This window comes from Malaya genurostris, chromosome 3 (genome assembly GCF_030247185.1).
Source record: "Malaya genurostris strain Urasoe2022 chromosome 3, Malgen_1.1, whole genome shotgun sequence".
Lineage (NCBI taxonomy): Eukaryota > Metazoa > Arthropoda > Insecta > Diptera > Culicidae > Malaya > Malaya genurostris.
In genome coordinates this window covers 279,354,047-279,375,789 of record NC_080572.1, presented here as the reverse complement: position 1 = coordinate 279,375,789, position 21,743 = coordinate 279,354,047, and the positions used below count along the sequence as shown (strand labels likewise).

Here is a 21,743-nt window from a genome sequence, read left to right as displayed (position 1 = left end):
CCCCTTTATTCCGTATAACTGCACTCATTCCTAAACATTGCAATCCAATCCCAACAGAAGCTAATTGTTTTGAAAGGCAATAAGTTACTGCTTTTCATATATACTAATTATGGAAAATGTTAACATTACTTTCTCACTACCAAACATACATATTTCAATCTCATTTACCTCGTCTCAAGATTTGTTTTTTGCATGTACATGCGGGATTGTCGAATATCAAATCAAGTCGAATAAAAAAAGAAAAAAAGAAGGAAGAGAGAAATAAACAAGACACATACGGCGAGATAATGACGCAATTTCGCCTGGACAATTTTGACAACAGCCGGAATGCAGCCAGCCTTCTGACGGCTGCCAGAATTCCTCACAAGCGGGTTAGACCATTCATTTTTAGACCTGGCGAAATAATCGAGGGCGATCGATATATACGTTGGCGCACTTCTTGTTGCCGGGGATGCTTTTAAAAGGTCTAGATAACTGCCTATAACTTGAGAAAAGGTTATTGAATGTATCGATTCACTCGACTAAGATGATGCGATCCAGTGGCGTACCTAGGAGGAAGGGAGCATATCGCTCAGGCGCAACGTATTTTGGGGGCGGCAAATCAATCCTTTTGAGACCTTTTTTTGCTCACCGAATCATAACATTTTTTTCACTTTCCATGAGGCACCTCCAAAACATGATTCTTCAAGAGTATTGCATCGTTCTCCACGCAGTTTATTCTTCGCGGAAGGGAACAAATAGAAGTCATTAGATGCCACATCAGGACTATACGGCGAACGCTCCATCAATTCGACGTTTTGAATGCTTTAATATTCGGTTCTTCCACGATTTAATTCCATTTTTTTGCTAAGGTGAAATTTTCAACTCACTGTAAACAAAATAAAAAATAGCGCTCAAATGAAAGAATTTTCTGAAGATGGTATTGGTTAAAAATGTCAAACTTTATGATGAAAATGCCAAATCCACCGGGCAACGCTTAGTGTTACCAAGGCTACAACATACGTACAATAAAACCCAAGTGTCGTTACCAGATGAACGACAGGAAAAAAATACGTTTTCTCGTAGAGTGGTTGAAATGAACAGTTTAACGCGATGGAGAAAGTTTGCTGGGTCGGGTTTAGCATCTGATTGTTTTCGTAAATTTTTTATTTTTACATTTTCAATCATTAACTTTTCCCTATGGACAACACCTCCCGTACCGTGTCCCATGGAAGCGTAGGAACACTATACATTAGTTTTATAAACTATAGGAACAACGCACAGAAACGTTCACTTCCAGCTGTAGAAAAACCTGAAGCAAACCCATGGTATCAAATTCGTTTTGTGAAATTTGATTCTCTATTTCAACAATCTTCGCAGCCGATTCATAGCGTACAGAACCATTGCACGGCTTGTGCTACGATTCAACTGACACTAATGTACGATTCAGACGGTCCGTCTTCTTCCGTCACCGTCACCGAAACGTCAGCTTCCGTCAAAATTAGTTTAATACTTTCCTTACCGGAACGTTCACACGCTCCGTCCGTCAAGACGTTCCGTGACCGTGACGTTACGTGTGAATGGTTCCATAAGAATGCATGTAATTAATTGTCTGAATCGTACATAAGAATCCTCCCAAGCCCTCCAGAAAAACTGAGTCTATTACTAGTTTCGGAACACTGAAATATTCATTCATCTAAATCAATTTTATTCAACAGTTGATTAATCTCACTAAGTTGGTTTACAAAAGAGCACTTTCAACATTGTTTTGAAAGAGTTTTTTTTTTTAGAGTTTAACCGTTTTTCCTCGTTTACAGCAGTTGGTCAGACTTCGGTTCTGTGAAAAGCGCATTTCCTCGAGAATTTGATCCAACGGTTTACCTTTAGTCTCGGGAACCAGCAAATACACAAATATTACGAACAACGATGAGCACAACGCGAAAATCCAAAACGAAACGTACGTCCCTAGCTCATCGGATATCACCTGGTACAATTTGGCAACTCCAAAGCCGACGGCTGAAGCAAACATGGTATACATCGCTGCAGCAACTGCTTTCACATTGGCCGGAAACAGCTCTCCTAATACGGCAAAGGGTACCGTCGCGAGACCGATCGTGTAGGAGATAATGTATAGCATTATTACTATCAACGGAATCCAACTGACACTTTGTACTGCGACGCCTTGTTGTTGTAGGAAAAAGTATAAACCGACGATGAATGTACCGATCGCACATCCTGACGTTGAGATCAGTAACAGGGGTCTACGACCTGCTCGATCGACTATCGAAGATGACAAGGTTGCGGTGACTAGCTGAATTACAGCCATTATGATTGATGATTCGTGTGCCTCGAGACCACTCTGAACTTCTTCAAAAATTTGTTGCGAGTAAGCTATAACCGCTTGACTTCCACAAAGCTGCTGTAGTGCCCCAAGACCAAGTACCACTATCAAGGAACGTCTATTGCCGGCGGTTAGAAGCTCCCGGAATGTGCCCTTGTTTTGTTTTGATTTTTCCACTGCACTCTTCATCATGTTAAGCTCGTCGTCCACTTCATCGCGTTTCCTCAGCCAGCGTAAACTTTTAGCGGCCGATGTTTGATCGTTTTTCGCTAGTAAATAATAGGGAGATTCCGGCATCCACATAAATAGAATAAAAAACGCACTCGGAAACACAACCGAAATCCAGGCTAAGGTGCGAAATCCAACGAATGGTCCTATACTGTATTCTACCAAAATTCCTGCCTTAGCCATCACAGTGAGAAGCGTGCCGATCGAGCCACGGATTGTGTCGGAAGCAATTTCGCCCAGATAAAGCGGCATCGAGGAGTACTGCATTCCGTACGATATACCACTCAGGAACCGAGAGATGTACAGCACCGGAACGGACTGTGCTACTCCGATCAGCACCCAACCGACGATGGTCGGAATGGCAGCGAACAACATGGTGTACTTGCGTCCGAACTTGTCAACTGCCCAAGCCGTAGGTATGGGACCGGCAATCGAGGCGAGCACCAAAATCGAAACGATCCATGAGCTTTCGTCCGAAGTTATCGGCAGTGGGGAATCATCAGCGAGTAGAATCGGAAGTGTCGGTGACGTCCAACCGTACGATGCAATGACGGAGAATGTCAGAAGTGTGCCTGTTGGTTTAGAATATGAAGCATTAGGGCATATTCAGGAGTGTTCTAGTTCTAGATGCATAATTTATGTCAATTTTAAAATTTAAGTCTAGAAATTATAACAAAATAAACTGGCAGCCCCAGCAGCGTTTTATCTGTGTTTCAAATATAGAAAAAATAGAACGGCAATGTATACCAGTTTTAATTTGACAGTAGAACTGGTCGAATAAATAAAACTAAAACGGATTGCTGGGGATACGTTTGATTCAGTTTCTTTTACATTATAGACCACCCATTATAGACCTTAGAGCAAATTCAGCAGTTCTATATGGAAGATCTATAATAGAGCAGAAACTGGAACAAACGTATCCCCAGCAAGCCGTTCTAGTTTTATTTATTCGACCAGTTCTTCTGTCAAATTTAAAACTGGTCTACGATGCCGTTCTATTTTTTGTATATTCGAAACACGAGTAAAACACTGCTGGGGCTGCCAGTTTTTCTTGTTATAAAATTTAATTAAATTAAATGAATAAAATAAAGATGTACGAGAAACTGGTAAACGAAAAAATGCCCCATCAGACCAGAAGTTTAACTACACCACTGGGATTCCCATGGGCAGTTAAGTCCCGTGTCTGTATGATTGATGACAGGTGATAAAGTAGGTTACTACGGTATTGTACAACACGCTATCAGGTGTCAAAGCAAAAACACTGGGCTATGGATTAGTCATATAATAATTATGCTATTATGGCCCGAGAGATTCTCTGTACGATATGATTATATATGACCTTTTTGTCGGTAGTCTTATGATTTAACGATTTTGATGCGCACATTTTAATATCCTAACGAAAAATTTTTGAAAACCTATACAGGAATTTAATAATTCATCGGTTTTTGGTTTGTAACCAACGGTACAGAAGTTATTTAATTCTCAAGGCCTTCTAAGGACTTTAACTGTTGTTGGAATGACAAAAATCACAAACTGAAACGGCAAAAGTATGCCACTTATGACATTATGCCTGAGCATTATTCATACCTGTGAAGGCAGCCAGATATTGATTGGAATATTTCCGAAAATCCTTGATGTTTTCCAGAGCTCCCATTATGCGGGTGTATTAAAACATCGGAAACCAATTGAATCAGTATAACGTTCTGCAACACTAAGCTCACAATCACGAAATGAATGGAAAATCTTCAACTAATCGTCAGAAGCCCTGCTAGTAGCCACAATTGCCAATTTCGGCCAAACAGATATGATTGATTGTTGAATTGGCTTCAAGTATGGGTTATGATAGCCCAAAACAAGCGTTAGCATGCTGTTATCTATTTCGCGCCGAATCCCCCAGCTGGGAAATGGACAGCGTTGATAATGATATTTATTCTGGCTTTAAATCACAAATATGTCGGAGTTTGAAGATGATGAAGACATTATGTGCTGGAAATTAATTTCCTACTACTTTCTCTTCGACCAGTAAGGCAGATATCACTTCAACATTCCTGTCACCTTTCATCCTTTTCTCATTCATTATAATAAACCCCTAACCTTACAAGTATACATACAAAACACGTGAAATAAAACTCCATTATTGTTACTGAACTTAATCGCTGTGTGTCGTTCTTATTCCAACTGATTAAACTGTTTACCCATAATTATGCACAACCAGTGTGTTTGGAGTGGTTCATTTTGATTCAAGTCACTTGTTTATTGGAACTGAATGTAGTACTACTACTAAACCGGAATTCTATTTAGTACATTTCCAGTGAAGTTCGATTACCGTTGGTCCAGATATCCCCAGTGTCCGCAAGATTCCAAGCAGTGTTAAATATACTTGGCTAAACTATGCGAGAAGGAGCAACATCATTTCTAGCACTACTGGTGATTATCACGTTCAACACTATTGGATTGATTAATCGGTTTACACTCAGTGGATTTAGCTGTAATCAGTTGTAATGTCTATGCTTTGGTCCAAGGAAATATTATCGCATCAAATGGTGTAAAAATGTGGAGTAATTGTTTTATTCGAGTAGTATTTGGTGTAGGTTCGTATGCTACAAGACAGACACGTATCCAGAAGGGGGGGGGGGGAGGGGGGGGGGCTGGCTCTCCCGAAATCAGAAACAGAAACAAGAAAAAATTGACACGAAGCAAACAGTGTCAAAACTAAATGAAATGGAAGATAAATGCGGGGTAAAATAAACGACAATAATAATAAGACACTTAATTGTTCTTGATGATTGGAAAGAGAAAAAGGGCGAGCTTACCATAGTTAAGCAAGATTCTGCAAATTAGAAAGATGCCGCTGGATCTCGCATATACTTATTGAGAACTAAAAAGACGAACGCAAGTGCACTTCGAGTACATGTTTGGCTGGATCCATTATTATACGCCAGAGAAATAAATGATTACCCGACAATGGACTGAAGTCGTCGCGGAACTCAATGGGAAGTCGGAAAGATAATGTTGCCGGTTTCCTGGGAGTTCCCGGTTGTCATAGTATACTTTTGGAGTACTACATTGATTAAAGACCGAAATCGTTGTGAAAGGGCCTTACATGAAGCACGTGAGCATCGATAACATATTTAAAATCAACGGTTTAGTGCTCCAATTACTTGCCCATCCACCTTGTTCACCTGATTTGACCTCCTCGAACTGTTATCTATTCCCAAACCTAAAGCCATTTCTGAGAAATCAATGAGAGTTTCGTTTTGGAATTTTAGACCGCTACTTCCGGAACCTGATACCGAAACCTGTATAGCCAAAGTAAATTTATATGACCATCTACTTATATGACCTAAAAAATTAAAAAGATGCTTTCCGTTCTCCACGGAAATCGAAGTTAGGGATCTATCTCAGACCACATCTTAAAATCCAACACAAGCCTTGTGTGGATTTTTGTGCTCTAGAAATGGACATTTAGAAGGTCTTAAACATGTGGGATTGAAATGACATGACAGTAAACGTTGAGAAATGTAATGCAATAACCTTCTCTCGGTCATAGTCACACATTTAAATACCTAATAATGATAGCACAGACTAACAGACAGGACACTCAAATTAGATTCTTCAATCATTTTAACGGTCATTTCGAATATTCCTTTAGTTGGGACAGTACTCGCATATGTCATGATGGCGCCACGTTACCCTATCAAAAACATCCTGTCTGTCATCTAGACTGTGTTTATTTTTTTCATTTACCAATAGAGTTGCAATTCATACAGAATTACCTGTAATGTATTGATTTGCATACGTCCATGCGAATTTAATGCAGAATACACATTTAATACATATTGCCAAAACTATATACAAAATTGTGCCTACTTCTCATCATCCAATGCAATACAAAATCGAACCCGTTTTGTTACAATATTTACTTGCTTCTGGTCTGCCGCCACTTAATTTCGGGTGAAAATTACCAACACAATCAAAAATAGTGTAGATGAACATCGTTGAGAAAAATAAATGGTTATCTTCTAACATCGCTAAAAAAGTTAAATATATTGTCAACGTAATTCAAAAATTTATTGTGACGATTCAAATATTATGATGAAATCAGGCATCCCTGCAAGCAGCTGATCGGTGTTGACAAACGAGGGAAAACCAACTAGTAAAAAAACTTTTACATTACACAAGGGGTGTACCGATAGTATATAGCTCGCGCAGTACAATATAGGTGGAACTAGTGCATCACAAAAAAAAGAAATGACAGTATAAGTAAATTTATAAGAATTTACTTATACTGTCATGTCTGTTAGTCTGTGATGATAGTTCCAGTAAAAAAGTTTAAGGTGTTTGTTAAAAACTCGCTGTTAAAAACTGTATCGCAAATTTAACTACCCCTCAGTAACTGCTAATGTCAAAACGACATTGCTTAAGAAATTTTTAAAACTGGCAACACAAATTAGTTATTATAACCTTGGTTGCTGTATATTATAGACCAAATTAATGTAAACAAAACAAATCCCGAATCATTTTTCATATGCGAAATAAATGAATGGTAGAAATCGTTATCCTAGATCACCACCTAAACCGAGCGAAGATATATTGTAGACATTAGAAAACACACAAATATATCTTGCAATTAGCTTTGTAATTGTTCTTATTTCTAAACAATGAATTTAATGTATTACAAAACAGTTTGCAACTACCTTCTTCGAGGCTTCACTACCGCCTGAAACAAAGAAATGTCGACTGGTTAAAATATATTGGAAAGATTACTGGTGATAGTAAACCTTTATTGGGAGCCATTACATCTATTATTGAAGCACTAATAATTTTTTAAACTATTTTAAAAGCAAATTGATTCACATTTCAAACCTGTTAAGCACGCTTGCACGTATCTACGTTCTCAAATTGTTTGTTTATTTATTCTTGGACTCCATAGCAACTTGTTCTTAGAAACTTGAACAGTGTTGCTCGAGAAGATCATTTCGATCATTCTCAAGGGTCACTATATTTATGGTAACTGGCGGTGAATCGTTAACTTACAATTTTCATGCAGATTGTTCTTCGAAGTGCCTGGTCGTGTCGTCGGTTGGGCAGTCAAAATAAAGAATTTTTATTGAATTTTGAACAAAATAAAGCGGGTGGGTACTGTTAGAGACATAACTGGATGGCGTGAAAACAAATAAAATTAACGTGCATTTCCACACTTCCGAATATCGCTCGTACCAGTTGATAGATTATGTGAATTTTGCAATCTTTCAATGCTTCACTTGCAGAATTCTCTCGGTTTAAGGCAGAAGACACGAGAACAACACACAGAAAAAAATATTGTAATTTGAAAAGTAACTAAATCTTGCTTTTATGCAACGATTTATTTTATTGAAATAGTGAGAAAAGCAAGTCTGGTGTGAAAAAGCAAAAATTGGTGCTTGAAACTGCAAAAACGAGATATTCGATTTTTCTCAGTGGATTAGTTTGTTTTAATAAATAGTTTCATGAAAATAACAAATATTTTGCTTGTATGTTTCTTTCAATTTCTTGACAAACAATTTCATGTAATTTAATTTAACTTGAAAAATCAGTTTAAAATGAACAAACTTGATATTTCAAGTGTTTTGGATTTATAAGCTTGGCAGTTGAAATAAATGAGAAGATATAAAACTAAAATGATTAGTATTTCTAAAGGGTGATTTTTTTGCTGATATCTCTTTGGCAACACTGTTTTGACATATCACGAGTGAATCGTGTCTTGTGTCATTGTCAAACTTGTTCAGTTTGGTCTATAATTGAATCATGCATCGTCGTATGTTCAATAATTTAATCATGAATGGGCGCTGGCAAAGTTGGAGGAAGATTCATCTATCGAAAAATTGTGTTCAGCGACGGAGCTCAACTCTGGTTGAATGAATACGTCAGCAAGCAAAATATCCACATCTGGAATGCAGACCCGCCATTTGCATGAAATCACCTTTAAACATTGAATTTTATTGATCGTTCTATTGATTCCAATAAAGATTTCATCAATTTTCTCAAATTTTTTCCGGAACCGGAAGTTGGATTTATATGATATTCAGGAATTCGGTATGGGACCATAAGACCTGTCACTCGAACCTAAGTGTGTGAAAATCGCTATCACTGAGAAAAGTGAGTGAGTTCCATTTTAAAGTATATGATCGCTATTTCCAGTGCTTCCGGAATCAGAAACCGGGAACCACTAGCAATGACTACCAATTGGAATAGTTTGGAGCATGATTTAAAGAATTTTTTTACGTTTTTATTTCACCACTAGAAGTGACGGTAGAAAATTTTGCACACTCTTCACCCGATTATTTCGAAAACGGAAGTCGCATCCAGAAAAAAATCGAGTACGCCATCTCTGAGAAAAGTAAGTAAGTAATTTGAAATGGAAATTTTTACACTTATCACCCTGTATTTCCGGAACCTAATCAATATGAAATTCAGAAACGTTTTTTGGACATTTTCAGAATTTTCATTTGAATCTAGGCTTGCAAAAATCGGTTCAACCATTTCCGTATTTGCATATTTTATTATTTTTATTGTTCATATCACCCTGTAACTTTATTTAGTGAGCTTTAATGAGAAAAAAACATACCACTTAACTCTTGAACGAGCAAAAAAACGGTCCCAAGAAAATGATTTGATTATGAGCGATAGGAAATATTTTTAATATTTTACTTGTGCGTTCCTGTCAATTACGTGACAAACAATTTCATAGTAAATTTAACTTGAAAAATCAGTTTAAAATGAACTAATATCAGGCCCCATAAAAAGTCTGGGCCCGGGTGAGGAGTTCCTCCTCACCCTTCATAAGGTTTATAAAGCAAAGTGAAGAATCATAAACCTGCGTTAAACCCTTTACAAAAACAACAGTACTTGAGACTAACATAATTTCTGGTATTTGTTGACAGTTTCTTGACTTATAACATTGTTGTATTTGGTTCACGTAGAGTGACTATAGGGTCCGCCATCTAGCATTTTTTTTAAACTAGCGGTTATTTCGACATTGGTAACCTTAATGTCACTTCTGATTTGACAGAAACTTAGTTTTATCCTTCCGTTGAACGAAAATGGTTGTGTATACGCTTGACGCCAACTAGGCTTGCGATCAGCTTGAAGAAGACGCCGATTTTTGCCAAAAAATCATCTTCTCGGATGAGGCACATTTCCATCTCGGCGAGTATGTTAATAAGCAAAATTGTCGCATCTGGGGGACGGAAAACCCGCACGTAATCATGGAGAAGCCGATGCATCCTCAGAGAGTGACGGTTTGGTGCGGATTTTGGTCTGGCGGCATCAATGGACCATTTTTCTTCGAAAATGAGGCAGGAGCCGCCGCCACGGTCAATGGCGAGCGTTACCGCGCCATGATTGGTTCTTCCCGTTACTTGAAGAGGAAGACTTGGACACCATTTGGTTCCAACAAGACGGCGCTCCGTGCCACACAGCCAACGTCACGATCGATCTTCTGCGCACAGTCTTTGAAGATCGAATTATCAGTCAAAATTTGGATGTCGTTTGGCCGCCTCGGAGCTGTGATTTGACGCCGTTAGACTATTATTTTTGGGGGGCTGTCAAAGATAAGTGTTATGTGGACAAGCCAGAGACAATTCAAGCCTTTAAGGACAACATTCGTGCAGCCATAGCTGAAATAAAGCTGCATACAATCGAAAATGTACTAAAAAACTGGACCGACCGTATGGCGTACTGCAAGGCCAGCTGAGGCAGCCATTTGAATGAAATTATATTCCACAATTAACTGGAAGGATTGTACTTCAATATGAGAAAATAAATTTTGAAATCGGATGAACCGTTTGTGTTTTATTGCATGTTTTAAAAAAAGTTACATGGCGGACCCTATATAACCAGAGTGACGACAATTGTTCGTTTGGAATGACAGCTTTGTTCCAAACGAGCAAACGACCTGTCAAATACAATGGAAAGTTAACGAAATGGAAAGTGCGTACTTCGATGGTGGCCGTATCCTTTTGTTTTTGTGGGTCCGCGGGAAACATAGAGAAGTAAATGTTGTGGAAAAAGGAGATATTTGAACACAATGATTAAGAATGACAAAGATCGAATTAGTTTACATTGAGACGGTGAAGTTAGTGCCAGTAAAAAGATCTTGTTAGATCCGATGAAGATTAGGTTGAAGTTTTCTTGATGTCAATAAATGCTACGGTATATAACAGGGGTTCCCAAACTATTTTTGGCCATGGACCCCTTTACTAAAATTAACTTAGGCCTTAGACCCCCATCAATAAATTCCTTTGAAAATTCAATTTCTTGCTTTTCTAATATTGATGTAAAATACTTACCAACTTCTGCGGAGGGTCAAATAAACACAGTTTTTTTAGCGTAAATATTTAAAATAACAACTTATATCAAACAATATGGGATCGATTTCTAGACCTCGTCGACCCTCATAGTCAGTTTTTGTTTACGTCGACCCCCGGAAAAAGGATATCGATCCCAAGGGGTTTATATCGACCACTTTGGGAACTGCTGGTATAGAACATCAAAATGACGGCCATGAAATTTTCCTGAATGCAAACTAAACTTGACCTATAGGAAGTAATAAATCAAAAAGCCCACAATAAATGTGCCATAAGTGTACTTTGGAACCATCAAATTTGATCTGAGTAAAACTGTCATCCAATGAACACGCACTTACACAAAACTAGATTTATGAAAGAATTGAACTGACAAAATGTTTTTAAGAGAATTTTTGAAATCAATATTAAGGGTGTATGCATGGTTTTATTCTAGTTTGTACTAGAATAAAACCATGCATACACGTATAGTTACGTAAAGAACTGGTTTTTTTCTCTTGTCAGTTGACAAACTTACTTTATGTTTTCTAAGAATAAAAAAAAAACACGTGATAATCCTAAATAACCGTTCCAAAGCCTTACAGTTCTGACTGCAATTTATGAAAGTTTTGTAATTGATTGAAACAACTTGTGTTGTTTCAATCAATTACAAAACTTTCATAAATTGCAGTCACTTGTGTTGTTTCAATCAATTACAAAACTTTCATAAATTGCAGTCAGAACTGTAAGGCTTTGGAACGGTTATTTAGGATTATCACGTGTTATTTTTTTATTCTTAGAAAACATAAAGTAAGTTTGTCAACTGACAAGAGAAAAAAACCAGTTCTTTACGTAACTATAATACTGCCTTGTATTCCTTTTGAGCATGACACTAATTATAAGTATCAAAATCGATCGAGTTCAAATGTAAATCAATCATTAGAAATTCACAATAATTTAGTAGAAAATTTGAAATAAAATCTTTCCTAAAACAGTACAGAAAATATTTTTCGTCCGGCGCACACGCCTACTGTGATTCCAGTCACATGAATGAACAATTCAAATGACAATTATGCCCCCTGTCTACAATCACTTTTATTAAAAATTTTCCATGTCTGGTTATGTTTTGTCATAATGGAAAATGAAAAAAGAAAATTTTCTTCTTCCATTTTCTCCAAATCGTCATTCGTTTAAATGTTCCTGGTGGCAGTTGGTTTATTAGCCGTTTCCCAAACAAAAAACATAAATTATTGGAAAAGTTGTGCATTTGTCATCCAACTTACGCATGTAAACATACATTTAGAAAAGTTTGATAGAAATCTATGATCGAATTGCATGCATTCTGAGATATGTCAACATTTCTGAGATAAATAACAAAAATAACAAGCCCTTTTCTGATAGTATTGGAAACGATACAGCAAGAGCGAGTCCTTGTTGTTTACACAAACGATGCAAACCACTTCAGAACGAGGCCCGATAGTAGCCCCCCCCCACCGGGACTCGAATACACGCGGAGTTCTTATCGTGGCACTCGAGTATTCCGACAAACCATCAACAATCACCGCGTTTACATGACCTGCTATGATCTCAGGTTGAATATTATCTCCCACACGTGTACATATCGATTTAATTAGGCCTGTTCTGGTCACCCGATTTCTAATCAAATAGTACCAACGATCCACTAATAGGACAATGGGGGTGAAATGTGTTCATTGCAAACATCACAGGCCTTATCTTTACAGCTTTGGCTTCGGTCTAATGAAGGAATTAAACATAAGTCGGCGGCGGAACAAAGACAGTTTAGTTCAGTTCTGCTTTGAAGTTCTGCCACTGAAGACATGGAAAGAAAGAATAGTGATTTCTCCAACTATCGCAATGAGTATCTTACAGCGATTACCGGTAGGAAGCTGTAAACGCGAACAGAAGTTTACTTTATCAAAACAGTAAAAGAAAAATTGGTTAACGTTCGTCTGATGTTTTTATCAATGTTCATATTGACATTTGGTTTATTGGCCGTTAAAATAATCTAAATTCTTTCAGTGTAAATTTATTGTTTTGAGATATAAAACTTTAAATTAAAACATAAAAACTATACCATTTATTGTTATTTAATGATTCGTATGGTCAAATTTATTCTTAATTTCTCACACATGTTTATTTCAGCTACATTATCATTGGTGGCAACCGTTGCAGCCGCAGGCTGGTCATCTCCGGCAATTCCAGCTCTTCGACGGGCGGATTCACCCGTCCCAATAACAGCCGATCAAGGATCGTGGATTGTATCGATTCTTTCGATAGGGTCTCTGTTCGGTCCCATAATTACAAGCCTGTTTGTCGATCGCTACGGACGGAAGCTCACCCTTCTACTGTCAGTAATTCCACTAGCCGTTGGTTGGGTTATGATAGCGCTGGCCGAACACGTGTCAATCATCTATGTGGCTCGATTTTTGCATGGTATTTCCTACGGAAGCGCCTACTCAGTTGCTCCCATTTATCTTGGGGAAATAGCGTCCCCTGAAATTCGTGGTTCGACAGGAATACTCGTTACCGTAATGGCTAAGATCGCCTTTCTACTGCAATACAGTATTGGACCTTACGTTAACTTCAATACCTTGGCATGGATCTCTCTGGGCTTTCCCGGTTTATTTATTGCTCTTTTCGTATGGATGCCAGAATCTCCCTACTATCTACTCACTGCAAATAAGGAAAAGGATGCTTTTGCTAGTCTGTGTTGGTTACGACGATGTGACGGTGAGTCCGAACAATTCCGTCAAGAATTCCGACAAATTAAGGCTGTCATCGAGAAGGGACGCCACAGTCCAGCAACCATGAAGGAATTGTTCAAAAGATCCAACCGTAAAAGTTTGATCATCATTCTAGTGCTATCATGCGGTATGCAATTGACCGGTATCAATGCCATCTTAGGCTACTCACAGTCAATTTTCTCGAAGCTTGACATGAATCTGGAAGCGGCGGAGTTATCCATCGTTCTGGCCGGTGTTCAACTGTTGGCAGTTTTCATTCCAATATTCGCTGTTGACCGACTCGGTCGTCGACCACTTCTATTTATTTCCTGTGGAGGATCGTTCCTTGGCTTACTCACGTGCAGCATCTATTTCACCCTGGATGCTTTCGATTATTCTGTGCAGGAATTCAGCTGGGTACCGTTTATTGGCACATTGGGATTCATAATAGCGTTTGCTTTAGGACTCGCAACGGTACCTTTCGCTATACTGGGTGAAGTGTTTCCAAAACACATTAAAGCCAATGCGAATGCGGTGTTTGCCATCATAACTTCAGTGGTGGTGTTCACTGTCGTGAAACTATTCCAGGTGATATCAGATGGGATTGGAACATTTGTCTCATTCTGGATATTCAGTGGCTGTACTGCTGGGACGGGAGCACTTATATATTGGATTATACCGGAAACCAAAGGACAATCGTTGGAAGCAATCCAGAAATCTATGCTCGAACAAGGAGACGCCAAACGGCGGCCATTGTTGTGTTGAAAATGGTCTTTTTTGGTACCTCGGTAATTATTTTCATACTTAAGTTGAAAGGAAAGATTTTGTTCGGAAAGATAAATCCCCGAGTTCTATAGGGACAACTGTTTTCAAATAAGCGTATTAACATTTATAAGTATTTTTTTCATCGAATATGCAGCATATAAGTTAAGTGAAACAGTTCAACAGTTTTGGTATACTCAATTGAGATATTTATGGACTAGACAAAAAAAAACTAGATTCAACTTATCCGAAGAAGATTCCTCAGGTAAAAACAAATTTTGTTGGATCAATTAATTATAAGAAGATAAATTTTAATAATTTACATAATGTGATCAATCATTTTTACATAATGTGATCAAGTAGTTGAAAAATCGAATATTATTGCAAATTTATTTAACATCATATTATTTATGAATAAATGTAATTACACCATGAGATGATTAAATAAATCGTTTTATTTTTGAAACCATTCTGGATCAAGGTAAAAAAATAATACAATTTTTAAATTTTCAACGGGTACGGGTTAAACAATTTAATCGGGTTTTTCCTCGGGTTTCAAGTTCGAGTCGGGTACGGGTAAAGATTATTATTTTCGGTCGGTTACGGGTCGGGCTCGGGTTTGAAAAAAAGCTTTAGTCTGCATTTAAGTACATTCCGAACAAAACGTGAGATTTGCATGCTAACGGTTTTTGTTTAACGGCTGTAAATCTCTACGATTAGCGCTGATTCGATTGATTTTTCAACTCCAGGCATAAATTCAAATAAGTAACAAATAAAACAACCTAATGGAAGTACAACCACAAACGAATTTCCAGACATGACAGTTGCGATCTTTTGTTGACGCACATTCGCAAGCCTCCATGAAACCTCCGGCCTCCATGGTAACAATAATGATAAACTGGTTGCACTGCTGAGTTCCCATCATTACATTTCTCGGTTGATTTTTCAAAAGGGCGTATAAGCAAGTGACAGATTCTCTTTAATCACTCTCTCTTTCGATTATTGTGATGTGATTAAAAAGATTTTCTTCGATATCACTATTCTGTTTGAAAGTCGAAAGTCTCGGGTATCATTTCATGCAAAGAGTTGAGTGATAAACGTGGAAACCGCTTGGTAATTAATAGAAGAGAAAGTAAACAAAGAGAAACTGTCACTTGCTTATACGCCATTTTGAAAAATTAAAAGAGATTTATAATGAAAATGCCAAACCGCGAGATCCCTTTCGATTCGTTAGCTCATTTCAGCTGTTTTTCAAAGAAAAGTGAATCCTTGGGTGAATCTAACATTGACAGCAAATTAAGAAAAACATCGATGAATATTTCGACTTTGGTTTCAAACCGTAATTAGAAATTATCGTATACTCTCAGATCAGTTTATGATTAGTCGATGAACTGTTAGTATGGCATGGTAATTTTACCACTTTCCGCCTATATCCACTGAATAAATCAACAAAAAAAAAAGAGTTTCGTCTTTTTTCGATTTGTTTACTTTTATGCTTCCTGTGTGAAAAAAAAAGAAGGCGGGTGAGTAATGTCACAGACATAACTGGAGGGCGTGAATACGAATACAAATGATAATCGTTCGTATTAGTTTATTGTATGAATTTTAACTTTTACTGCTCCGCTTCCACACAATTAAATAACGCAGAACAAATGAGGGTAAAAATGAAAGCAACATACATAATTTTGATGTCGATTATTTCGTTTCGGATTTGAATATTTCATTGAAAGAAACTGTCAAAATGCTGTACGGGATTATTTTTGGCATTCAAAAGGAAAAATTGTGTAACTCTCTACGATATTAAACATAGTTGCGAATTTTGCACTGCCAAAATTGCACAAAGCTAGTCAAATAATTGTAGATTTGCACTACACTGATGGTTTTCATTTCAGATTCACAAAGAAACAATCTTTATAGTTCTTTAGATAACATTTGGAGTCATTAGAACGGCTGATTTTGCTATTATATTCACCATTGTTATTTATTTTCCGTTGTATTTTGCTCCAATGCAAACGACCAGCAGCAGGATGACACAATCGATCTTCTTTGAAGAGAAACTGGCTCTTTGACCTGAGCGTTTGAAGTTTTGTACCACGCAAAAGGTCTGCATTCATTGCCGACGACTGTTCCTCCTGAGTACTGAGATCCAAATGAGAGCACGACCAGAGCGTTTTACGCTTTATACTTGGTTAGTTCTTACTGATGTTGATGGGAGAATCTCACCTCGACATCCAGTTCCGTCTGAAGCTTTAGAAAAAAGTGAACGATTTTCAATCAAAGTGTACCTTTCATACTCATTCAGTAGATAATCGGAACGGATATGTGCCATACTACCTCAAAACCGTCGTCCGGGTGCGAAAAAGGTAAGCAAGCGTGATGAATTTTCTTCATTATTTCCCTAAAAAAAAGAAAACTTCGTTTTTCAGTTATTTATGGTTATCTCACGCTGTTGAAAATTAAATCACAAATTCCTGATCATGTTTTCGATAGCTTGTAGAAAAAATTATGTTGTTGACTTAAGTACATCTACAGATATTCGCGATAAAGGTCTGCCCATTCTTGTAAGTCGTATTCACGACAAATAAGATACGCCCTTGCTCAATTTTTTGTGAAATTGGCTGGTTTTCGCGACTTAGACAAATCTGCAGGTAATTTTATCGTCTCATATACTATTGCCAGTAGTAAAAGGTTCGGAAACCATCTAAAATAAAGAAAAAAAAAAGTCTCGCCATTCCTTACTAACAATTGAAGTATCGCCATGGTGGTTGACATGGAATACGGAGGGCGAAACTTACGTAAACAAATCTCGGTTGATTTTCCAGAAGGCCGTAACAGCAAGTGACAGTTTCTCTTTGTTCACTCTCTCTTTCGATTATAGTGATGTGATCTAAAAAGATTTTCTTGGATTTCACAGTTCTGTTTGGAAGTCGAACGTTTCGAGCATCATTCTATGCAAAGAGTTAAGTGATAAACGTGTAAACCGCTTGGCAACTAATAGAAGAGAAAGTAAACAAAGAGAAACTGTCACTTGCTGTTACGGCCTTCTGGAAAATCAACCGAGAAATGGAATTTATTGGTAGGAGAGAGAAATCCGATTTGTTTATTTTGTAAGATTCGTCCTTCTTTGAAAAACAGCTGATTTGTATATATTGAGATTTTATGTTACACCAGACTCTGTCACCTTGGAGCGAAACCAATTTTTAGATCAGCAACGCTATAGTAGTTCTATGATTTGAAGCTAGTCTAAGTTTACCTTTATTTACCTATATGTGTCGGTAGTACAGATTTAAAATAGATTACCGAGCAAAATTGGTATTTTACTTACATCGAAACATTCGAAAACAACACTTCTAACATTGTGCTGCGTTATGCATTGGTAACATATATAAATGTTACATAAAATTGCAAAAAGATTATAATGCTTTTAGTGATAAGGTAAGATTCTTATCTGCGAACAAAACATGTAAAGGTTCCAGGTGAAAGGTGCTGACTACGAAACCAGAGAGCCACGGTTTATGGGTTCAAATTCAAATAAATATAAAAATAATACGCCATAAACAACAGTATTAGTTGTATACATTTATTTATATTGAATATTAAATACCATTTTCAATATTTGAATTTCATTCGTAACTCATTATTTAAGCACTCTTATTACTTTGTGGCATTTATAATCTACAGTTGAAATGGTTACCATCGATAAAGTAGATATTTGCATTATAGCAACTTCAATAATGTGCAATTCCTGCTTCACTTGTCAGATCCTACCACAACACCACTCTCGTGTATTTAAACTAATCGCGAGAGGACAGTTTACAGCAGATATGCATTATAACAGTTAAATGGAAGTTACAATGTATACCTTTCGCGTTGCGTTGCGTTGCATTATGTACTACGAAAAATTCAGAGTGTAAAATAATGTGAAAAAATCAAAATCTATGGTTGACGACTATATGAAAGAAATGAGCAAACATTTTTCTTATGGAACTTATCTATAATTGAACGCGTTAGCTTATGTTTTTCAAAGGAATATTCTACTTTTTTATTCCTTTGATTGAGGAACGGTGTTTGTGAATGATGTAAAAGATTCTCACTCGACAAATATTTTGACTCTATATTCTTAACAGCTTTCATCGAACAAGCTGTTTATTGTAAAGATGTCGAGTTCCAAAAGAAGAATGAAATGATATGCAATACCAAGACTATACTTATTGTAGAACTTGATTTCTCTCTGTTTTCTTCGGAAATTTAAATAATGATACAAATGGAAATATGTTCTCCGACAGTGTTCAATAAAACACAGTTTTCGCATTCTAACCAACAACTCGTTAAACGGTAGCGAAATGAGTGACAATGTTGACAATTGATTTTGTTCTACTCATGGCACATTTGAGTCGAAATGATAACAATGCAATTAATCTCGCGCTCTACCAAGCGGTAAGTGCGGTCATTTTAGAAAGTAGCGGGAACGAGCCAGATTGTTTTAAATTTTTGTAAGCACATGTCTTTATTATATATCTTTGGTGTATCATTCCAAAATGAAACACCTCCTTATGCGACGCATTGCGAGCGCTTTTCACCCAGTGTGCAACGGATAGAATATAAAACTTTTCTTGTCTGCGAGCCCCTCGGCAACCGAAAGCAAAACGTCAAACACGGCGTAAACAAAATCGCATATCAAAACAAAAGCAGACTCGAACTGGTTGATATATTTCAGCCTAAATACTTAAATCAGGCTGTGATCCATGATTTAAAATTGTGTATTATAACATAAATAGTCATAAATTCCGTAATTACCTAGTGTAATAAAGGTAAAAATCAAAATGAAACCGAGTGGATACAGTTCAATGATGGTGCTTCTCGTAGCAGTTATTCCAACTAGTTTCGAGCTGGAAATTGATTGCTCGGATTTACGTATGGGACAATATTTGTGTCCGGATCCCAATGTTCGACACATCGATGCTAAAACCCAACAACTGAAGGGTTGTACGAAAGAGAATAAAGCACGAGTTTGGTGCATCGCAGTGGACGGTATCGCCTGTAGTGAAACAAAGAATGCAAGCTTTACCCGGGAAATGCCGTGCAAGTGGACGTAAGTACTCCTGTCCGGTGGGTTAAAAAGCCGTTTAAAAATAAAATTATTCTGCCCTTGCAGTAACGGATATCACTTTGACACCGCTCTGCTACTTTCGGTTTTTCTCGGTATGTTTGGCATAGATCGATTTTACCTCGGCTATCCAGCCATCGGCTTGTTGAAGTTCTGCACACTTGGGTTTATGTTTCTTGGCCAACTGGTGGATGTAATACTGATAGCCACCCAAGTGGTCGGGCCAGCGGATGGATCCGCCTATGTGATCCCGTACTACGGCCCGGGCATCACAGTAATACGGAGCGATAATTGGACCTATCGCTTACCACAGGATAACTGGTGATTGTTACTCAATATTTTGTAGGTCATAGAATAAACAATTGTGTCTGATATATGTGAAAACTGTTTGTTTATTGAAAGAAAATCCTAGGGCAAAGACATGTAATGAACGTTCAGTTTCGCGCGTGTTTATTTCTCGTTGAATATTAATGTTACGGACGTAAAATTGGCTTCTCAATAACCGAATATTGAACGATTGCGCTATTTACATACCTTCGAGAGGCTCAAGCCTTTGCACAAGTAGCTTTTCTTTGTTTTGTGCACGACCATGAAATTTATTGGATTTTGATATTTTATTGACATCGCATGTAGAATAAAGCTACATAGAATCAACGATTTACGCTCTCCTGAGTATTAAGTGCTTAGAAGGTCATACTTCTATAAAATGTCTAAAAATATTTTATTTCTTTGATTGATGTTATCAACCTCAACAAATCGTTCAAATTGAATCAGTTTCACACAAATAATGTAGTTTACAAGAACATTTTTTCAAGAACCGGCTAATTTTTTTATCAGGCTTTTGCAAGTTCGGTCTTGCAAAATGGATATTTTTTGAACGAGTTTCGCATGCGTCCGGGTTTTGCGTTATAAGTGGATTGGTTGTTAACCTGGGAAGTTAAGGCATAGTGTAAAGAATTGATCTCACCTATTTTCGATCCTCGACCTGGAAGAATACTTAAGCAATATCTTGGTATTACATCTCTTTTGTGGTCTCCGAGCATTTCGTTTCAGCTGAATTTGCAGCCGATTCTTAGTGTTTAGAAGCATTACATGGCTAGTGCTTCTCTACTCTACTGTCATCAAGAAGTAACATGTTTAAATTTCAAGGTGTTCAAACTACATTTGTTGCAGATTTGACCGGACTGTTTGATATGTTGAGAAATATTTTTCAAATGTATTAAAATTGATAATTATGTTTCAGTTGTAGTTCAACAAGCTAAAAATGGTTACCTTAATTGTATCAGGCACAAAGTATGCTGAAATGGCTTCCTATATTTTGTGAAAAAAGATGGGCCGGTACTGTCAGAGACATAACTGAAGGACGAGAATATGAACAAAACAAACATGTTTCTTTCACACCTCCGAATATCAATAATCGTTTTTATTAGTTGATTGATTATGTGAATAGTAACAATTTTACTGCTTCGCTTCTAGAATTCTATATTGAAGTATGACTGGAACTGAATTAGGAACATGGGACTAACTTCGGATTCAGTTGTAATATTAAGGTTCGGAATCCAGATCAAGAATTCATTTCATTAATTTTATTTTAGAATTCTGGAACAAAACTAATTTTAACAATTCAGAATCCAAATTTAATTTTAGAACTGAATACTGAACTTGAACTCCGCACCTGGCTTGAAGCACTGAATCCCGTACCAAAATCTTGTTCTAGAGTAAAAGTTTCTGAATCTGAATTCCAGCATGATCTGAAATCTGAATTCAATTCCAGCATGATAAATGAACTCAGATATTGGAATCAGGAGTTAATTTCAGGTTTTGTCAGTTTTGAAATCCTTCGGAATTCTGAATTTTTGTTGCAGATTTCTGGATACGAATTCTGAATTAAAATTAGGGTATTAAATTTAGTTACAAAATCTAGTCAAGGAAATTCTAAAATCTAGAATTACGATTTAGTGTCGGAGTCTAAGTTTCAACTTTTAAGCCAAAAACTACATCCAAAACTACATTCTAAAACATGCTAAATCCACCTAGCAATGAGATGATACATTTTTTTTTACCAATCCGCATGTGTTTTACCGTTTTGCATGAATATTTTTCGATGATTTACTTCTCATGAAATTTCAATTACGGTCGTTTCGTGTGGCAGTTTTTCATATGAATCTGAGTTTGTAGGAAACGATTGAGCTATTTCCGAAAAAAAATGACTTAAATTATTTGTCACACACGCTTTTGCTGATCTCGACGAACTGATT

The 21,743-nt window shown here is 37.1% G+C and overlaps 3 protein-coding genes across 4 annotated transcripts; 2 read left to right on the top strand and 1 right to left on the bottom strand.

Moving 5' to 3' along the window:
* Positions 1-1,722: 1,722 nt before the first annotated feature.
* Positions 1,723-4,269, bottom strand: LOC131437305 (facilitated trehalose transporter Tret1-like). The gene is made up of 2 exons (XM_058606574.1): positions 4,136-4,269; positions 1,723-3,120 (listed from the first exon to the last, which is right to left on the bottom strand). Exons 1-2 carry the CDS (start codon positions 4,200-4,202, stop codon positions 1,766-1,768), a joined length of 1,422 nt encoding a protein of 473 aa, XP_058462557.1. The 5' UTR covers positions 4,203-4,269; the 3' UTR covers positions 1,723-1,765.
* Positions 4,270-12,696: 8,427 nt separating this feature from the next.
* LOC131436897 (facilitated trehalose transporter Tret1-like) lies at positions 12,697-14,675 on the top strand. The gene is made up of 2 exons (XM_058605871.1): positions 12,697-12,771; positions 13,036-14,675. The coding sequence occupies exons 1-2, from the start codon at positions 12,711-12,713 to the stop codon at positions 14,379-14,381; spliced, it is 1,407 nt and encodes a 468-aa protein (XP_058461854.1). The 5' UTR covers positions 12,697-12,710; the 3' UTR covers positions 14,382-14,675.
* Positions 14,676-19,041: 4,366 nt separating this feature from the next.
* LOC131436548 (TM2 domain-containing protein CG10795) lies at positions 19,042-19,869 on the top strand. 2 transcript variants are annotated; one of them, XM_058605311.1, is made up of 3 exons: positions 19,042-19,189; positions 19,248-19,470; positions 19,534-19,869. In XM_058605311.1, exons 2-3 carry the CDS (start codon positions 19,295-19,297, stop codon positions 19,808-19,810), a joined length of 453 nt encoding a protein of 150 aa, XP_058461294.1. In that variant the 5' UTR covers positions 19,042-19,189; positions 19,248-19,294; the 3' UTR covers positions 19,811-19,869. The 2 variants fall into 2 exon arrangements, with proteins under 2 accessions (XP_058461294.1, XP_058461293.1); XM_058605310.1 differs by having other exon boundaries at positions 19,042-19,470.
* The last annotated feature ends 1,874 nt before the right edge of the window (positions 19,870-21,743 follow it).

Bases quoted from the DNA above. Each gene is read 5' to 3' on its own strand.
- LOC131437305 (XM_058606574.1), bottom strand. From the start codon at position 4,202: ATGGGAGCTCTGGAAAACATCAAGGATTTTCGGAAATATTCCAATCAA. The intron at 3,121-4,135 runs GTATGAATAATG...CTAAACCAACAG, and splicing joins ATATCTGGCTGCCTTCACAG to GCACACTTCTGACATTCTCC.
- LOC131436897 (XM_058605871.1), top strand. From the start codon at position 12,711: ATGGAAAGAAAGAATAGTGATTTCTCCAACTATCGCAATGAGTATCTT. The intron at 12,772-13,035 runs GTAGGAAGCTGT...TGTTTATTTCAG, and splicing joins GTATCTTACAGCGATTACCG to CTACATTATCATTGGTGGCA.
- LOC131436548 (XM_058605310.1), top strand. From the start codon at position 19,202: ATGAAACCGAGTGGATACAGTTCAATGATGGTGCTTCTCGTAGCAGTT. The intron at 19,471-19,533 runs GTAAGTACTCCT...CTGCCCTTGCAG, and splicing joins GAAATGCCGTGCAAGTGGAC to TAACGGATATCACTTTGACA.